Source organism: Danio rerio, chromosome 16, assembly GCF_052040795.2.
Source record: "Danio rerio strain M-AB ecotype USA chromosome 16, GRCz13ab, whole genome shotgun sequence".
Taxonomy (NCBI): domain Eukaryota; kingdom Metazoa; phylum Chordata; class Actinopteri; order Cypriniformes; family Danionidae; genus Danio; species Danio rerio.
In genome coordinates, this window is record NC_141036.1 from 7178362 (window position 1) to 7196295 (window position 17934).

The 17934-nt window shown below is 38.5% G+C and overlaps 1 protein-coding gene across 4 annotated transcripts in view; it reads left to right on the plus strand.

The window, feature by feature from the left end:
• The window catches only part of arhgef2b (Rho/Rac guanine nucleotide exchange factor 2b), a 67810-nt gene that overhangs the window by 24572 nt on the left and 25304 nt on the right, over window positions 1-17934 (plus strand). For 3 of the 4 annotated variants that reach the window (XR_015510924.1, XR_015510925.1, XM_087286587.1), the window contains exons 3-10: window positions 4345-4412; window positions 8297-8360; window positions 8571-8703; window positions 11765-11874; window positions 11968-12111; window positions 15498-15748; window positions 17408-17533; window positions 17624-17741. Coding sequence is in view for 2 of the 4 variants with exons in the window: in XM_087286587.1 (XP_087142713.1) it covers window positions 4345-4412; window positions 8297-8360; window positions 8571-8703; window positions 11765-11874; window positions 11968-12111; window positions 15498-15748; window positions 17408-17533; window positions 17624-17741 (1014 nt within the window). In the remaining 2 variants the exon portion in view is untranslated. The remainder of the gene's footprint in view (window positions 1-4344; window positions 4413-8296; window positions 8361-8570; window positions 8704-11764; window positions 11875-11967; window positions 12112-15497; window positions 15749-17407; window positions 17534-17623; window positions 17742-17934) is intronic. The other variant, XM_087286588.1, reaches the window with a different exon arrangement.

Sequence of the window (17934 nt, forward strand, 5' to 3'; positions counted from 1 at the left end):
AATGGCGGATGTAGTACGTCCGAATTCCATTCATACTTTTGACGTTCATACTGTATAGGACGTACTTTTCTAACGGCCGAGTAGTACGTTTACATTCAAATGCAGTACCTACTGAGTAGTAGGCGGTTTCGGACGCAGCCACAGATTAGCCTGTTCAGGTGTGTTTGATTAGTGTTGGAGCTAAACTATGCAGGACACCGGCCATCCAGGACCTAGTTTGCCCACCCCTGATATATTGGGCTGTTGTTCTGCCTTTTTAGTACAATGATTTTGACTGAATGTCGACTGAAATGACTACACATTCATTCCTGACCTGACTTAGGATATTACCGGAAATCAAGATGCGGTACAAAAACATATTGATTTTGCTGGAATCTTGTGAAACAAATCAATAAAGGTCAGATGGTTGTCTGGATAGCCTCGAGCCTAATGAACTCAGTCAATGCGCATTTGACCTTGTCAACGTTCAATATCACTGACTGATAATAGCCATGTTTCCATCAGATTTATGCACAAAACTAGATTATCACATAAAACATTTGCAAATTAAGCACTGTTTCCATCCAATGAGTCAAAGAGAACAAAATCTCAACTTCCCAAAAAACTGGAGCCAAAATCAAATAGAAAATTAAAATTTGCGGTAGGAGTGTGGCTTTTTTCCTATATAACAAATTACTTGCGCCTTTGAAGAAACAGAATGAACGCATGGTCACCTATACCACATGTTTTGGGACTTGTGGGGGAAACCAGAACCCCTGGAGGAAACCCACGCCAACACTGGGAGAACATGCAAACTCCATACAGAAACGCCAACTGACCCAGCCAAGGCTCGAACCAGCGACCTTCTTGCTGTGAGGCGAACGTGCTACCCGCTGCACCACCGTGTCGCCAGTATAAAATTTAGAGGAGGACTAATTGTTTTGACTTTACCTGTACATAGTTAAGCTGCAATATATATAGTGTATTTTTCAAAAAGCTGATATCTGTGTATAATACATTTTCAATAAAGTGTATCTGTGCATTACTTAAGATTTTGTGTTGTCCATGAAGTCCTTGTAAGAATGGCATCATCTCGCCAAGTCCTCATAGGGTTGGCGTCATTTTTTTTTACAATTTGAATACTGTGGTAATCTGTGTCACAAGCACTGACTCTACACATCGACAAGCATATACAAAAAAATCAACCAATACTTTGGTCTTTTATTAAAAAAGAAAGAAAAATCCGCTTGTTAAGTGTGACTTCACGCGAAACGGCTTCCGGGTCCAAGCGCTCTATTCAACTGAATGGGGAGACTCATGAAATAGTGATTATAAACGTTTACAAAGCGATTTAAGGCTTTTGAAAATCACGATGGCAGTATATATGTCCATGCCTAATATCCGATAGCCAGAAAGTGATTAATGTTTTATAAATTGTTAAAATTTTGGTGTTTGTTATGCAGCAAGCCCAGAGATTGTTGTGTACATTATGATTTTATATAAAATTAACTTTAATGTGTGATAGGAATAAAACGTGATCATAAACCAATGATTTCTCCACTCAAATGAGTTGCGGCTTGGACTCGAAAACAGTATTACATACGTCACAATTACGTCACCACCTAACAAGCGGATACATTGGTATTTTAACACAACCAAATGGCGAGCCTGTCAACTGATACTTTGTAAAATAGTAGTGGAATTAGAGAAAGCTTCCATTAGCTTAGTATAAGATATGCTACGCTTACAGAGAGTCCATGTAAATTGCATGTACAATAGCGTGTGTGAATGTGATTGTATGTTTTTGTCAGTCTGGTGAATCAGATACAGAGCTCTGAGATTTCCCTTAGGGCTGCGGTTGACCAGAACAAAGACATGTCTGTTTAGAGGAGAGATGGCACTGACTTTCACTTACACCAAATACACTTACTCACATTACAGAAGAGATGACTCACCTACTCTGTGCTAAAATGCATACAATATACAGTTATTATCCCTCCTGTAATTTAGTTTTCTTTTTAAAACATTTCCCAAATGATGTTTAACAGAGCAAGGAATTTTTCATAGTGTTTCCTATAATCTTTTTTCTTCTGGAGAAATTCTTGTTTTATTTCAGCTACAATAAAAGCAGTGTTTAATTTTTTGAAACCATTTTAAAGTCAATATTATTCGCCTCCTTATATTATATTTATTTTTTTATTGTCTACAGACCAAACCATCGAGACAATGACTTGCCTAATTACCCTAACCTGCCTAGTTAAGCCTTTAAATGTCACGTGAAGCTGAATACTAGTATCTTGAAAAATATCTAGTCAAATATTATTTACTGTCATCATGGCAAAGATCAAATAAATCAGTTTTTAGAAATGAGTTATTAAACTATAATATTTAAAAATGTGTTGAACAAATCTTCTTTACGTCAATCAGAATTTGAGGAAAATATATAAGGGGCGCTAATAATTCAAGAGGGCTAATAATTTTAGACTTCAACTGTATAGATTTGGTACCTCTTCTGTGCGCATTTATGTTTGGGCTTTGCAAAGAGACTCAATCATTTTCCAGAAGCAAGTATTGTAATCAATCACATACATGTTTGTTAGACATCAGCCAATCAGAGCTCTTTATGTTAATCAGGATCTATTCAATACCACACAAAATGCCAAAGTTAATGTTCAGTATGAGCTTTGTTCCAAATCTGCATCCACACAAATCTGTTCATTATAACCAATAAAATGCAGACCGAATGTAAATAAGAGATGCATTGTGAGAATTCAGCTAATCGGAATGACGGAATGAACTCCAATTCATTGTCAGCTTCAATAAAGAGAGCATTCTGTTATTTATATTACATTTGCAATTTGTTTTAAAAGTTTTGCTTCTCATGCTGCAATGTGCTCACCTCAGAGTTTCAGCACTGGATGTTTATTTAAATCATAAAACTTGAAATAGTTCCAGCATTTTACTGGATATAACAGTATTTAGTCTTTGGACTAACACACACTGCTGTTTTAGAGACCGAGTCTGCCATAGACACACAGCAGGGCTGTTCATTCATTCATTTTCCTTTCGGCTTAGTCCCTTTTTTAATCTGGGGTCGCCACAGCCAACTTATCCAGCATATGTTTTACGCAGCGGATGCTCTTCCAGCTGCAACCCATCACTGTGAAAACCCCCATACACTCCCATTCAGACACATACACTACGGAAAATTCAGCTTACCCAATTTACCTCGTGAAATGTCGTGTCTCGTAGACCCACGGTGCTACAAAAATAAACATAATAAAAAATGTGAAAACAACACTGGATGTAAGAACTACATAACTAACATACCAGAGTGGTAATCTAACTATACTAACTACTAACTATACATATATGCAAAGATACCATATTTTAAAAGACAGAGTATGAGTTCAATACTTTTTTCTTGTACTCGCCAATACCGATAACGATACCGATACCTTATTTAGTGATGTGGCAGTTTTCCAAGTAATGCCTCAGTGAGACCAATTATTTTAGGACAGGTTCTTTGTAATTATGAAAACTACCAACTTTTCTTGCTGGCTAAACACAAGGTTGTCAAAGTAACCAATTTTCAAACCATTCTTTATATAATTTAACATTTTTTACTCATATTAAAAGTATTTTTTTTTATTCTTTCTCTTGATATTTTTGCAGAGAAAAATTTGCAGTGTGTAATATGTGGGTTTTCTTCATACTTTTCTATCTAAAATCTATACTTAAAAAAAAAAAGCCACCAGTATCGGTGCATCCTTAACATATACTATAAATACTTAAACTATACACAAATTCTAAGACAGACCACACTAAACGCACACCTTGATCTGATGAGGAAGACTATTCATTCATTCATTTTCTTGTCGGCTTTGTCCCTTTATTAATCCGGGGTCACCACAGCGGAATGAACCGCCAACTTATCCAGCTAGTTTTTACGCCCTTTTTAGTGGATGCCCTTCCAGCCGCAACCCATCTCTGGGAAACATCCACACACACATTCACACACACTCATCGACTACGGACAATTTAGCCTACCCAATTCACCTGTACCGCATGTCTTTGGACTGTGGGGGAATCCGGAGCACCCGGAGGAAGCCCACGCAAAGGCAGGGAGAACATGCAAACTCCACACAGAAACGTCAACTGAGCCGAGGTTTGAACCAGCGACCCAGCGACCTTCTTGCTGTGAGGTGACAGCACTACCTACTGCGCCACTGCCTCGCCCCTTAAGGAAGACTAGAGAAACTTAAAAAAAAAAAAACCTGTCAGCTTTTGCACAAATCTGTTTAATATGATTGATTATGCTTAATCCTTAATAATGTTATTTTCATTTGTTTTTCTTTTACCCAGCTTGCAATGTGACCATTCATAACCGCTGCCGAGACACATTGGCCAACTGTGCGAAGATGAAACAGAAGGTAAGAGACGATGGAGGGATAATTCACTCTTGAGTATAACAGTGAGAATAAAACATATAGTTCAAATAGTTCACACTGGATGGAAGCTGACTTATTCTTGTCTAAAAGGCAATGTTGTTATGGGATGTGCAGAGCTTGTGTTCACCTTCTTTGCATACTAACACCTATTGGTTGATGGTCATCTTCTGGATAGATACCTGCTGCCTTAGAATCCTGCACTTGTAACACTAGCTAAAGCTTCATTTAACTTCAGAATTCATCTCCCACAGTCTAAAGATATATTGAACCAAATAAAGTGAGTGTGTGAATGGAAGAGTGTCACTTCTAAAGACGCTTTATATGACAGGGCTCGAAATTGCGACCATTTTGGTCGCATATGCGCCCGAAATTTAAGCTATGCGACCTCATGATATATATTGTGAGCATTCGTGCGACTGCATGTAATGGTTGTAGTGCGACCTGTTTTGGTTTTTTTTTCTAAAAACGTGCTGAATCGCTGTTCCCTGCCACTATATTGATTCATATTAGCTGTCAATCACTCAAGACTTTCCGCTGTTAGATGACAGGGAGGGAGCTTTTGTGACCGCGGGGAATGCAAACGGCTGAAGAGTGAATAGTACACTGAATCTCGATGCGTTGCATGCACTGCGTGTTCAGCCAACACAATCTCACGGCAATTCGTAACATTTTCATACGTTTCCTCGTCAGATCAGGCTGCAACAGTGCAAATGTCCGCTAAATCACCATCGCCAAAGAGGCTCGCCTTTACTGAGTTTAAACTGATTATTGGCTGGCTATGTATTGCGCCGGTGGTCATCGGGAGAATCCTGCTCTGCCCCCCTCATATTGGGCCGGCTGACTCGCATGCTTTTCCGCAAACACAGAAAAATGTAATAAAGCGCATGACGAGGCTGAGCATTAAAACGACTCGAACCGAAACCAAAACTTGTAAAAGTTAGACTTTTCTTCCTTTCTTTTGTCCATTCTTTCTTGAGGTGTATATTATTTTTCTATTTAATTGCTGATGACTGCTTTGCAGCTTACAGTATTGAATTGAATGATTTATTATATTATTTTGTTTGTTTTGTAGCAGAAGTATTATTTATTAAATTGACATGCATATATAACAATAGTACAAAATAAATATTTCTTACTACAACGCTTCATTTGTGTTTGATGCAAACCATCAATTTATTTTTCATAAAGTAACAGTAGGACTTTATATAGCAGATAACTTACATTAAAGCACATTCAAGGCAGCATGATGATAAGAAATATAATTCATTATTATTATTATTGTCATCATCGTCATCATTAATATTTTATAATTATTCAACATTCATTTTGGAATTATTGCACAAATATTAAGTCATCACAGCGTTAGTTAGATAGTTGTTTCTGGGTTTTGTTAGTCCCAATTGATGTTGTTTTCAAATACAATAAATCCCTTAATATACAACTTGTCAAATATATCATTCATTTTTTGTGGGTGCTCCTAAATTTTTTATGGTGCTCCTAAATTTTTTCTGGTGCTCCTAAATTTTTCAGGTTGGGAGCACCGGTGCTACCAAGTAAGAAAGTTAATTTCGAGCCCTGTATGATGAACAGGTTCAATTTAAGCTTTTTTTCAAATCAACATTAGACTACACACATATATAGAGCAATTAGGGCTTATCTGACATATGAGAACCATTGAAGCTTGTTGAATGTCAAGCAAGAGCTTCAGTTGACTATATTTGATGTGTGTTGGTCAATATTTGTACAGCTTGTAATAAATCTGTTCATCTACATACTTGGTTGGCTAAGGGTGTACTCACACTAGGCATGGTTGCACTGAACCATGCCCGGGCACAATTGTCCCCCTCCCCTCTCCCCCTCGGCCTGCACTCACACTGCAATTTTACCTTCTGATTCTGATCACGCTTACGTGATTGATGATGCGACTATTCAAAGAAGCGCTCTCACTCTCAATGGAGATTGCTTTAGTTGTATTGTTTTGTATTATTTTGAGTTTATGCAGTGACACAGAGTTAAATACTTTGCTGAAATGTTCATGAAAGTCATTGTGTTGCACATATTAGGAGGTTTGCTGAAGGTGCAGTTGATGTGCAGTGAGGGGTTAATATCTTTAATAAACTATGAGAGTTCACGTTCATTGAAAAGTAAGAATGATTGAAAAATTTATATGAAACAGACCTTTAAAAGTAACGTTGGGTCTTCAGTTTCGCACTCAGGCGTGTTTTGCACTCACACGACAAGCGTACCACACCAAAGCCCAACCGAACAGCACTTTGGCACACCTCTTCTAACTGGGCCGGGGCCAGCCACTGAAATGCAGCCGGGCGCAATTCAGAGCACTCACACTTGTCAAACAAACCTGGAAATGGGGGTCTAACGTGCCTGGGCATGATTCGGATAGCCTAGAGTCAGTACACCCTAAGAATAAGGTGTAATAAATGTGTAAAAAAATATATGTTTTTGATATCTGTTTGGTTTATTTAAGCTACTATGATTGCATGTTTATCAATGGATAGTGAATGGATAGTTCACAAAAAAATGAAAGGTATTTACTCACTCTCAAGTGGTTCCAAACCTTTTTCAGTTTCCTTTTTTTGTATAATAATAACATTATAGAGATGAAGAAGGCATGGAGATGGTGGTTTTTATATTCATGTAGAAAATAATAATGTTTGTAATATTTTAATACCTTTAATTCTTTTTCATTCATAAAGTTATATGTGTATTGCTCTACATCCTGTGTGCATTAAACAATGTGTAAGCGATTAAGGCGCACAAATAACTCGCTCTGCGCTGGACTCTTGCTTTCAGCTGGTCTATTTGTCTATTGTCAGCTGGTCTATTTTAGTTCCTCAAGATAGCAACGCGCCAACAATGTGCCCTAACACCTCTTTTCTAGACCGACACACCCATGAGTCCACAAAGCGGCGCAAATGGATTTGTTATTTAAACAATGTGTCACAAAGCGGGAAAATTACTGTTGCGCTAGTCTGAAAATAGCAACAAATCGCGCCAAACACATCTTGTGTCTTAGGGTGCTTTCACACCTGTGAATCGATTCAGTTGTTCCGAAACAGAGATTAAAATTGTTACATTGTTGCTCTTTGCTCTTGGAGCGGTTCGCTTTCACACTGCAAAGTTTCTAATCGGACCAAAAGAGCTAAAACAAGTCACGTGCGAGTAAACTCTCCTTACATTGGTCAGAGTGTCAGGGTTTATTTTGCAGCGTCCCGCTCAGCTGTCAGGAGAGGTGGTGGTTTGGTGGTGATTGACAGGGTGCGCGCGCGTGACGTGTCTGAGGAGAGACACGGTGGGGAGGGGTGAGAAGGGTGCGCGACGATGCCTATTTGAGGACTGGGAGGGAGACGCGAGATTACCGGGAGATCATTACTCGTTTGCGGGCATCCGGAGACTCACGAAACTTCCCGCCCTACTCATAATTCTCTCTTCATATAGCCGTAAGCCTATTACATATCCATAAAACACTGTGATATAACCGCGCTCGGATCGGATCGCTTTCTCACTGCAATCGAACCGCTCCAGGGTTCGTTTCAATCGAGCCGAGACCACCTCATTCAAGCGATCTCGGAGCGATTACTTTGGTGCGGAACAGAGCGCGATTGCCCTGTTCACATATGCCAATCGAACCGCGCTAACTGGGCAAACGAGATACGTTCCGAAACAAAAGTGTAGGTGTGAAAGCACCCTTATTGTGCCAGGTGCATGATAGGGCCTTCACAGTTTATATTGGTTTTTATATTTTACATGTATGTTGTAATGTTTTTCATCGTCTCACCAAATTGTTTCATATGTTCAAATATATTTGTGCACATGAAATCATTTAATAACATGTTGTTAAATTATAGCAACAGAGGCTGGCTCTGGGCAGGAACACCGCAACATTACATAACGTGGCCCTCCGCAGCAAAAGTGAGTTTCTCTCTGTCATCTCCTACCGATTTTCCTTCTAATGTTTACTTTATTTTTTTGTAAGTAATTTATAATAGTAATACTAATACAAAACCTATAAACCAATGTATTGTTGGTGAGCTGACTGTGATGTCATTTGATGTGAAGTTTTGTTGTTGTTAGATTGCATTGCAATCGCATTTGATTAATTACTGGGTTTACCATTGCCAGATCCAATACTAAAGGAGAGGCCGAGTTCAGCCATTTACCCGTCAGAGACACTGAGACAGTCTTTTCTTGGTTCCCGCAAAGGACGCTCTTCGCTGTCCCTCAACAAGAGCGTCTCCACCAATAACATTGCAGGGTAAATGAAATACACCATCAGAGTGTGTTGTGTTAGGAATATACACGGCTTCTGTATCGACCTATTACAATCATTTTTGTTGTGTGATATAGCATCACAGATATCATTGATATAAGTAATATTATTAGCATTTTAAAAACATTTTATGCCACTGAGTATTAGGGATGCACCGATAGCATTTGTTTGGAACCAATCTGATCTCGATATAAAAATTCAAAATCTGTTAAATGAAATATTGATATGTATAAAATGACAGTGAAATATTCACAGTTTCAAAGTAGCCTATATTAAGCTAAATAATTTTCTTTTAATGACAATCCATATTGCGCCCATCAGTTTCACTTTTATTAATTTAATCAATTACTTTGACCACAATGAGCCAGGCTTTACTAACTATTCACTGCACAGAAAGTATTCCCCTCGGAAGAATAAACTCAGTCTGAAGGATGAGAGAACAGAAACTTTAAATGTTACAGAATAATGTTATGGAGCGGTGCATATCATGTCTACGCAGCCGGATGCGTTAATGAAGCGCTCTATGCATCACTGAGCAAAGGAAACAAGTGCGTTGAGGATCTGTCCAATGTATTATTGAGCCGTTTCTAGTTTTAAATTTAAGGTAGGCCTACTTTGTGTGTGTAGAGCAGGTAATAACCCTCTCTATCGCGATCAGCTGATCTAACAGACACAGCGCAACATGACTTAGAAACAGCAATGAACTCCTTGTTGCAGGTCAAATGAACCATTTTAATGCAAAACTAAATGCATTTCTCCACTGATTACTTATATTAACAGGAACAAATAGTCTTGGAGAAAGTGTTTTGAACGCAACGCGCAGTTTAAATTGTGAACGAATGGAGAATGATTGACAGACGCAGCGGATGGAAGAGCTGAAGTGAACATGAATTTAATCACGTGAATATTCATCTGTACATCACATTAAACTGTAGAAAGCCTTCAGAAAATTTGGGATCTAGTAGGCCACATGACAACTTTCTAGGCCCTTATAATAAGCTACCTTTATGGCTTTTGTTGGCTTCTAAATAACACAGATTATAGCGCACGCGCAAGATCGGATTTGGATCAGTACCAGCTGGCCGATTCCCGATCCAGCAAAAATATCCAAGTATCGAGATCGGTGCATCCTTACTGATTATATATTGTAATAATGCCAAAGGCATACACTTTCAAGAGGCAAAAACATTCTTAAAGGTTTATAGAACCCCTATGTCTCAGCAGGGATTTCTCACACCTATGATTCGAAAGAAATCCAGGGAAATGGGTGTTTCCAGCTGTGTTTTCAGGAAAGAGGAAGAGGAAAGGGTTTTCATAATAAGCGGTTTCATTATGTGCAGTTTATTTGCACACCGCAGGCGCTGAGGAGATGGAGAGTGATTCTAAGAGCAGCATTTAACACACACTAAACACAGGGATGATGATAATACTAATCTGCATATTTAATGACTAGTCTGGTTTTGGGCTATTTGGAAACCCTTATTAGATTTTCACTGACAGCCCAAATTTTGTCTTCTTTTAGCCAAGCCCTTAATATCTAGATGCCTATTAGAAAGAGGGAAGAGTTTGCATAAAAAGAAGGCTTTTATTGTGTTCAATTCAATTTAAGTTTATTTGTATAGCGCTTTTCACAATAATTATGCTTTCAAAGCAGCTTTACAAAAGTTGTACATTATTGTATTACAATCAAAATGAGATATTAGTTACCATAACTTTACTAGTTGGTAATTAACTAACTAGTAACTAATAGTTTTTAACAGTTAAAGTTACTATATAAGCATAGATAACCTTCAGTTATATACTATATATGTGATGTGATTGTGTACATGTTCAATAAAGTGTATTTGTGTAGTTCTGAGATCTGTGCGGTGCACCGCCTCAATCACACAGTTTGTTGATGATAGTGCATGTCGAGTGCCTTATCAATTAGAACCTTTATACACAAACATAAACGCTTACATAGCCATCTGAATAAACGTAAATAAAGAACATATAATCACACATTTTCCAGTTTGTGGAGACAATGAAATCAACATGAACTGGAAACACATCTTTTTTTAGGATAGAAAGGCAACAGTAACTCAAATATGCACTCGTTACAACCGAGGTATGCAGAAGAGCATCTCTGAACGCACAACACGTCCAACCTTGAGGAAGATGGGCTACAGCAGCAGAAGACCACACCGGGTGCCACTCCTGTCAGCTAAGATCAGTAAACCAAGGCTATAATTTGCACAGACTCAATTCAGATGGTAGAGTCAGAATTTGGCAACAAAAACATGAAAGCATGGATCTATCCTGCCTTGTATCAACGTTTCAGGCTGTTGGTGGTGGTGCAATGGTGTGGAAGATATTTTTTTGGCAGGCTTTGGACTCATTAGTACCAACTGAGCATCGTGTGAACACCACAGCCTACCTGAGTGTTGTTGCTGACCATGTTCATCTCTTTATTACCACAGTGTACCCATATTCTTATGGCTACTTCCAGCAGGATAACGCACCATGTCATAAAGCGTGAATCATCTCAGACTGGTCTCTTGAACATGACAATGAGTTCGCTGCACTCAAATGGCCTTCACAGTAACCTCAAATCTCAATCGAATAGAGCCCCTTTGGGATGTGGTGGAATGGGAGATTGGCATCATGGATGTGCAGCCGACAAATCTGCAGCAACTGCATGATGCTATCATGTCAATATGGACCAAAATCTCTGAAGATTATTTCCAGTACCTTGTTGAATCTCTGCCACAAGAAATTAAGGCAGTTCTGAAGGCAAAAGAGGGTCAAACCTGATACTAGTAGGTTACCTTATAAAATGGCCAGTGAATGTACAATCACAGGCATCAAAAACACGTGCAAATGTGATACAAACTCAACATTGCATATCCTGTGATGTGTCTATTGCGAATGATCACATTGCGATATCGATGCTGAAACGATATATTGATACTGCATTTTTGATAAATGTTTTAACAGTGTGAGAATGAAGAATATTTGAACAGCTCCTCCACAAAGCTCTCATTTACTAATGATTTCTTGTTAACAGTAGTCTAAACGATGACTCTCCTATTGGCCTGCGGCGGATTCTGTCTCACTCCACCGACTCTCTGAACTTCAGGAACAGAGCCATGTCTATGGAGTCCCTTAACGATGAAGGTACGACTACTGAAAACATTCACGAAACAGCATACAGATCAGAAAGCACGCATATCTGTGGTTCGCTGTTATCTCACACACATTTTTCTGCAGGAGAAACGTATTATACATCAATGATGGAAGAGCTGGAGAGGGACGGGAAGGATTTTGCGGCAGATTCCTGGAGTCTGGCTGTGGACTCCTCTTATCTACAGTCTCAACGCAAAGATGTCATCAAGAGACAAGATGTCATATACGGTTAGATTTGGTTTATTCCTTTTATTTCTAACACAGTTGGTAAATCTGCTGTTTTAATTCTGCTCGACTTAACTGCTACTATTAATATAATTTGTTGTGGTATAGGGTTGTCACGATACTGGAATTCGAAAACAATTGCTACTGAAATTTTTAAAATTTCTCGCTAACATGTGAGCGCATTCTTAAACAGCGCTGATTTGCCATTGTGTTCACATGCTCAACAGAAATAACTGTGATTGGCTGTGAAGGTCATCAGTTCACCGAACTCACCGATGTTTACTGAGTGTAACCACAGATACAGGGACACTGGAGCATTTCAAAGTCACGTCAATCAGCTGGTTTGTCTATAAGCTGACATACGAGAAATGTGCTGATGAATCGCGGCTTTAAAATGCTCCAGTGTCTCTTGTATCTGTGGTTACACCACTAAATATTACTAAACCTAATTTCTAAATCTGAACAAATATATATTACGCACATTTACATAAGTAAATAAATAGACTAAACGATGGGCTCAAAAATCTATGGAAATATCTTCTTTTTTGTTGAACAGAAGAAATAAACTCAAAGGTTTATAATCATAATTAATTGGTTTATATTTAATGAGCATATCTATATATTTGAATTTTATTCATGAATCACAAAGCTTATTAATTACATTATGTTTTTATAGTGTGTTCTGCTGTATAAGTTGTTCTTCTTAAATATATTTATAAATGTTGCTGAGTGTCGATGTAACTTAATTTCATTCTGTCTTTCATCTACTTTGATGTTTTGAATGACAAAAAAAGGAAACTGAAACTGAACCATTTGAGAAAGAGTAGATAGTAAGTAGATTTTATTTTTTTTTGGGCGTAAACTATCCTTTTAAGGTAAAATGCAATATAATAATGCAAGAAAATAAACTAACTAAACTGAACATTGGCAGGAATTTGATGATTTTGCATTCAAATCTTCTATAGCATATGAGAATGGATTCAGGACGTCATCATGACGTCAGATTGATTGCATTTTGGGTGGAAATGAAAATCAGGTTGACGTCAGAACACAAAGACTGACCAATGTCAGTGTCCAATGTGGGACAGACGTTGGCTTTTGGTCACTTTCCAATGCCTAAAACCAACCAAATATCAACGTCTAATGATGTTACAGCTTGACATTTTGTGGTAGTAAAATGTGCTATACAAGAAAACAAACTAAAACTAAACTAAAAATTGGCAGGAATTGGATGATTTTGCATTCATTCATTCATTTTCTGCTCAGCTTAGTCCCTTTTTTAATCAGGGGTCGCCACAGCGGAATGAACCATTAACTTATCCAGCATATGTTTTACACAGCGGATGCCCTTCCAGCCACAACCCAACACTAGGAAGCATCCATACACACTCATTCACACACATACAACACGGCCAGTTTAGTTTATTCAATTCACCTATTGCACATGTTTTTGGACTGTGGGGGAAACTGGAGCACCTGGAGGAAACCCACGCCAACACGCGGAGAACATGCAAACTTCACACAGAAATACCAACTGACCCAGCAGAGGCTCAAACCAGCGACCTTCTTGCTGAGAAGAGGTGCCAGTGCTACCCACTGCACTACCGCACTGATTCTGCATTCAAATCTCCAAAAACATTCGAGAATGGATTCAGGACGTTACCATGACCTCAGATTGACGTTGTTCCTCGATGTAACGAAACTTGAAATAATGTATTAGTTTATTGTTTACGATTTTGATATTTTTTTGTTATTTTGTTGTATTTTGTATATAGTTTGTTTTGTTGAATGAATTAAGTTGTTGGCATCCAAATTACGGAGCCTACTCGATTTATGACACATGTAGTAATGTATGTAAAGCAAAGCACGCCAAGCATAGAACGCAAGGTGAAACATGTAAAAAAAAAAAGGCACAGGTGTACGGCTGCTTCATATATTCCCCGTTTATGAGTTTTAGCTCCTGGTTTAGGAGAAATTAAGCTAATGTGGTTTATTTGTTTAAGATTAATGTTTGAATAACTGTTGATGTTGGCTTAGTGTTTGAATTTTCGGGATTCATTTGTGTTTGTTTGTTTATTTTCTCTCTTACGGTTATTCATGATGCAATGATGTGTAATAGTTCTATGGAATGTGACCAATAAATGAACCATGGATCAATCATCTTTTAACCAGGAGGCTACACCCAACGTAGTGGGACGTTGCATTTTGGGTGGATATGAAAATCGGGTTGACGTCAGAACCCAACGTCAGACCGATGTCAGGCAGATGTTGGATTTTGGTCACTTTCCAACGTCTAATGATGTTACAGCTTGACGTGGTGTGGACAGTATCCCTATGACGTCTATCAGATTTTGGTTGCCATACCTGATGAATTAACGTCAGTATTTGATGTCAATACAGGGTTCAACGCTAAGGATTTTTTCTACTGGTCTGATCGGGCCAGTGGTTCAGATTTTTACTTTTCCTGCCAAAATTTTCACTGGCCCCACCAAAAAAAAGGGAATTTAATAGCTATTTTTAGCCACATATTGTAGATAAAGTGTCAAAAATAAAGTCTGTAAATCTAGAATTTCAATACAAAAAAGTATATAAAAGTTTTATTTTATTGCGGTTTGAAATTATTTAACAAAAGGTGGCTGGCTTGTCAAACTGACGGAAAACTGTGCAAAACATCACTTCATTTTTATTTTGTCGTGTTGTTCCCACGTAAATGTCTACTTCCAAGATGTTAGAAACAGACATTTTCTTTTAGCCTTATAATTTGATATTGCCGCCATGTTGCCGTTTCTTTGCTGTACTGATTGTTACCAGGTTATGGAAAAAAATAGCATGCTTAATTAGATAAGAGGAACCGGAAAGCAATATAGTGTTTTACGACATCACAGAAAAAGTAGTGTTTAAAGACTTAAAAGCACAAACTGAAAATGCACGCAATTGACAAATAGTCAGACAAATTAAATGTAAGTGACAAGGCAGCACTATCCCAATTGGGCCAGTAATGATCCGGTCTACTGTCCCAAGTGTCTCTCACGCTGGCCCTGGGCCACCGGGCAGTCCTTATTGTTGAGCCCTGCAATATGATGTTGGTTTAAGATGTTGGCTCGACGTTGGATTTTGGTCACTTTTTAACAACCTAAAATCAACCAAATATCAACGTCATTTGACATCGTTATAGGACATCAAAATAACGTTATCCTGAGATGCTGGCTAGACATTGAATTTTGGTCACACGACATCACAACCTAAATCTAACCTAATATTAATATATAATTAATAACTAATATAATGTCTCATAATGTTGTGTGCCTGCTGGGAAGTGTGAGTAAGGAGCTCTGCTGAACATTAATGTCTGCTATTTTTAATGAGTCGATGACGTCTGTGTTTTTCAGAGCTGATTCAGACAGAGTTTAACCACGTGCGAACGCTGCGGATCATGGAGGGGGTGTTTCGCCGAGGGATGTTAGAGGAGGTGATGATGGAGATGGGTGTAGTTCACGCCATCTTTCCCTGCTTAGATCAGCTGCTGTTGATTCACACAAACTTCCTGAGCCAGCTACTGCAGAGAAGAAGCAATAGCCTGGCCTCCAACAGCAACCGCAACTTCACCATTCAAAAGCTGGGCGATATACTGGTGGAGCAGGTGAATATTTGACATTCAGTCTCACGTAACGATGCATGGCTAATCTAGTAGTGAGGCTTTACATACAATTGAAGTCTAAATTATTAGCCCTTCTGTGATTTTTTTTTTTTGTCAAATATTTCCCAAATGATGTTTAACAGGGCAAGGAATTTTTCACTGTATTTCCTATAATATTGTTTCTTCTAGAGAAAGTCTTGTTGGCTCTATTTCAGCTAGAATAAAAGCAGTTTTTAATTCTTTCAAATCATTTTAAGGTCAATATTTTTGGCCACCTTAAAGGTTCACGAAACCCTCGAGTACTTTTTTTGGAGATGTTAACAGATTTGTGTGTGTTGAGCATCAGTTAAGACAATGTTAGCACCTGTCAGCTTAAATTGTGGGGAAAACTGGATAATTTTGAGCTTTTGTCAGCTAATTTCAGCTTTCGGGTTTAAAATGATTCTTGGGGCAGATCAAAATCGGCGACGCAGCCCAAAACTGCAAGTGCAAAGATGACATGTCGGTTTCTCATTATTTTTCATAGCAGGGTTTTCTTATCCTATGAGCAGAGCCGGCTTCTTAATTATTCATGAGAGCACGTGCTTTCCAAAGACAAAGCAGACCTACCAGTGCCAAGCTCAGCTGTGAAATCCTACGTTGATGACTGGGTGAGACGCGTCCATGGACCCACGGCACGCAGTATTTAGCCATTCATGAACGGTTGCATGTGTTTGTTTCCATGATCCTCGGGGTTTGTTGCATGTTTTTCCCCGCGAACTTGTCAGGGCCGATACAGCAAAGCTGTTTGTGTGTGTGCTGCAAGCATTTTTGTCAGGAGAGCAGTACGACAATTGGAGAATGGCGGAGGTTGTCTTTTATCAGGAGTTCGTTCACATTAAGACAAATCACCGTGCTGCTGTGTTCAACCAAATCCTCCAGATTACCAGCAGGGCTAATGGTTAAAATAGACAGGGCAAGAAACCTGCTGCATTGAGTCTGCATTCAGACCCAGGGATTGAGGGAAAAGTCCTCATTTATTGTGTTTATATAAACACGATTAACTTTAGAATTATATGAATTGTGGTTATGAGTATATGAAATTACAAATGTAGCAGGGCATTAAATTAGTTTATTGCTGTCATCATGGCAAAGATCAAATAAACCAGTTATTAGAAATGAGTTATTAAAACTATTATGTTTGGAAATGTGTTTTAAAAACTTTTATCTCCTTTAAACAGAAGTTGGGGGGGGGGGGGGGTGTATACTGTGGGGATAATAATTCTGACTTTAACTGTATGTGACCCTAGATCACAAAATCAGTCTTATTTTTAGCAAGTATAATTTTGACAGTTCCCAAAAATACATCGTAAGGGTCAAAATCATAGATATTCCTTTTTTTTGTTTGCCAATAATCCTTAAAATATTAAAGGAACACTTCATTTCTATTTTCAAAAACTGCTTTTTTTATTTTTTAAAAGAGTTAAATTGTTGAGTTTTACCATTCTGCTTAGCTGATTTCTGGGTCTGTTGGGAACACTTTTAGCCGTGGAAAAAATTGTAACGGAAGATTCAGGCTATTGACAGCACTACCCACTGCGCCACCGCCCCATTTAGATTTCTATTTAATGCTATTGATTTCTGTTCATCAATGATTCTCATCCAGATTTTTCCCTGCATCAGTTTTCAGGTCAGAATGCAGAAGACATGAGGAAGTGCTATGTTGAATTCTGCAGTCGGCACTTAAAAGCTGTGAAACTCTACAAGGAGCTTTTGGCCAGAGACAAGAGATTCCAGCAGTTCATACGGGTGAGAGAACAGCCAGAGAAAGACTTTAGCATTTGTGTTTTAGAGTATTATGTGTTTAATGAAATATCTTTTCACTTACATTCTGTCCAGCGGGTAAGCAGAGGTTCTTTACTGCGCCGCCATGGGGTCCAAGAGTGCATCTTACTCGTCACTCAGCGCATCACTAAATACCCCGTGCTCATGCAGCGCATACTAGACAACACTAAAGGTGAGAATACTTCCCAGTGCACTAGAATATACTCAGATATATAATGCTTGATCACATGAAGCTAAAGCTGACTCAAATGGCCCATTTCCACTGACTGGTACAGTATGGTAAGAGTTGGCATGGGTTGGTATGTTCACACGCATGTTATTATCATCAGCTCAAGACGTTCGTTATATCAAATATAGACATGATC